The 2,884-nt window shown below is 42.2% G+C and overlaps 1 protein-coding gene across 1 annotated transcript; it reads left to right on the top strand.

The window, feature by feature from the left end:
• Positions 1 to 11: 11 nt before the first annotated feature.
• Positions 12 to 2,778, top strand: LOC21410716 (sucrose transport protein SUC4; the record flags this gene model as incomplete). Its single annotated transcript, XM_024176994.1, has 2 exons — positions 12 to 849; positions 2,033 to 2,778. Coding segments are annotated over exons 1-2 (1,224 nt in total), but the record flags the coding sequence as incomplete, so codon positions are not given.
• Between the last annotated feature and the right edge of the window lie 106 nt (positions 2,779 to 2,884).

Raw genomic sequence — 2,884 nt, 5'->3', positions numbered from 1 at the left:
GACCCGACAGTTGGAGCGAAAATCAAAAACAAAAAAATCCAATCTACGTATTTGCCCCCAGTATCTATTCCTAATTTCGCAAGCAGGTCAACCACTAACATTTGCTTCCTTTACACGCTGGGCTTGGATCGTAAATAAATCCAAAAGAAAAGGGTAGTTTCGTCACATGACATTACACACACACTTCAAGCTCCCACAGTAATGACGTCCTGACGGCTGCGCGCCTCAACGAAACCGCCACCTGTTTCGCGCTTTTCCTGCATATTTTCCCGGAAAATTCGTGTCATTCCGTTAGGGAAAACGAGAGAGAGAGAGAGAGAGAGAGTGAGAGAAAAAAACTTCTTCTGAGAACTTTGCTAAGCTCGCCGGAAATGGCGATCCCCGAACCCGACCGCCGCCGAGCCAGGGCCGCGAATCCGGCGAGGGTACCGCTCCGGCGGCTTCTCCGCGTGGCGTCAGTGGCCGCTGGGATTCAGTTCGGCTGGGCTCTGCAACTCTCTCTCTTGACCCCTTACGTGCAGGAGCTGGGGATTCCTCACGCGTGGGCGAGCGTGATATGGCTCTGCGGACCGCTCTCAGGCCTTCTCGTCCAGCCTCTGGTCGGCCTCATGAGTGATCGAAGCACGAGTCGCTTTGGTCGCCGGCGGCCGTTCATCGTCGCTGGAGCGCTCTCGATCCTCGTCGCCGTTCTGATCATCGGCCACTCCGCGGACATCGGGTGGTTTTTCGGCGACCGCGGGCAGGTTCGGCCGAGGGCTGTCGTGGCGTTCGTGATCGGGTTTTGGATTCTTGACGTCGCCAATAACATGACTCAGGGTCCTTGTAGAGCTTTGCTTGCTGATCTTACTGGTAAGTCCCTTCAATTTTACTTTCTTTGTACGAGTCTCTATGTCTCCTATTTTCGATTGGATTAGAACTTCAATTCTGCTTCTTTATGTAGTTTTGATTGAGTCTTTTTACATCTTTGATGATCTTAAATAGTAAAAACTAGGAAATGATTGGCTATCGTTCTGGGCCATCATTCTGACTTCTGAGTGATTTGTCGATAAATAATTGTGGAATTTCTTTCTTTCTTTCTTTTTAAGTTATAATTTCCCCTAATTATTCTTTGTGATTACTTTATGTTTCGGAGATTTGGTAGTACAATTATTGAGGAAGTGTTCGTTATATCAGTTTTTCCGTATCAGATGGATTGAGTTATTAATTTACCAGGTTTGAAGTTGCAAAAATCAGTTACCGGCTTGATTATGAAATTGTGATTATCGTGTTTCATTGAATCTTTGTTTACATTCGAGGACAATGAGTTTGGTTGAACCTTGTCCGGTAAAAATTTCTTATTTCGATGAACTCCATCTCTTGGTGGGTTTTAATAAGGTTTTAACTCTTAAACTTTCTTAAAGGCTGTGTTTGGTAAGAAGAGAAAGAAAATAGGAAGGAAGGAAATATATATAACCTAGATGGGAAATGAGAAAAAGGGAGGGCTTCTCTTATTGTGGTTGGTATGGATTCCCTTGTGTAATCCTTCCGACTCTGGAAGGATCAAAAATGGAATCCTGGGAGGATTTTGAATCCCTCACTCAATCTACTTTCTCCGCTAATCTTTCCTACCAAAAAACCATAAATCTTAAAATCCATCCACTAATCTTCCTGACCCTATCCCTCTCCCCCTTACCAAACAAGGCCAAAGATTTGATAGCTCATACTGTGATGTTTAAATTTATATGATAGGGATGCTTATTTGTTTTTAGGGGTACAAAACTTCATAATGTATTTATAACCATGGGTTCTGTTAAGATTGTAAAAATAAATATTTTAGGAGGTGGGTAATGATGTGCTTATGATTTAATTTCAATGATAAAGAAATGAAGATATGTTATTCATTTGTATTCTGTGACAGCACATTATGTTTGCATATCTTGTTTTCATTCACTTTCTCAAGCGTAAGGTAGTGCATGAAATCTGTTAAGTTCTGTCTGACCTTTTTGTAATTTTATGCCTCTGAAAGCATAATGTATTATTCCTGTCTTTTTAGGGAAGGATCATCGAAGAACTCGAGTGGCAAATGCTTATTTCTCTCTGTTTATGGCTGTTGGTAACATTCTTGGATTTGCTACTGGATCGTTCAGTGGCTGGTATAAGATTTTTCCTTTTACCCTTACCTCCGGATGTGGCATTAATTGTGCAAATCTGAAGTCTGCATTCTTTCTCGACATACTGTGCATTGCGGTTACAACATTTCTAAGTATATCTGCAGCTCAGGAAGTTCCTCTAGGTTCAAACGACAGAGCCACACCCTCAATAGAAGAAGGGCGTGGAGAATCTAACCCTGCTCAAGAAGCTTTTCTTTGGGAACTATTCGGTACTTTCAGATATTTCTCAGGGCCTATCTGGGTAATCCTTTCTGTCACTGCTCTTACCTGGGTTGGATGGTTTCCATTTTTTCTCTTTGATACTGATTGGTTTGGAAGAGAGATCTATGGTGGAGAGCCAAATGATGGGAAAAACTACAGTACTGGAGTTAGAATGGGTGCCCTTGGTCTTATGGTGAATTCAGTTGTTCTTGGAATAACATCACTTCTCATGGAGAAGCTCTGTAGGAAGTGGGGCTCTGGTTTCATATGGGGAATCGCAAACATTGTCATGGCTCTTTGCTTTCTTGCAATGCTTGTTGTCACATATGTTGCCAAAAAAGTTGTCTTTGTAGGTGATGATTTACCTCCGAATGGAATTGTAATAGCTGCAATATTGATTTTTGCAATTCTTGGGTTTCCATTAGGGGTGAGTTTCCTCTTAATTCTTCCACTGTATGGAGTAGGATTTCTTTTGATATAATTTAGGCTTCCTTTCTTTCGATTACACTGTAAAATCTTCCTTCCACACCGCC

The sequence above is a fragment of the Morus notabilis genome, unplaced genomic scaffold (genome assembly GCF_000414095.1).
Source record: "Morus notabilis unplaced genomic scaffold, ASM41409v2 C11474657, whole genome shotgun sequence".
Lineage (NCBI taxonomy): Eukaryota > Viridiplantae > Streptophyta > Magnoliopsida > Rosales > Moraceae > Morus > Morus notabilis.
This window is presented reverse-complemented; position numbering and strand designations above follow the sequence as displayed.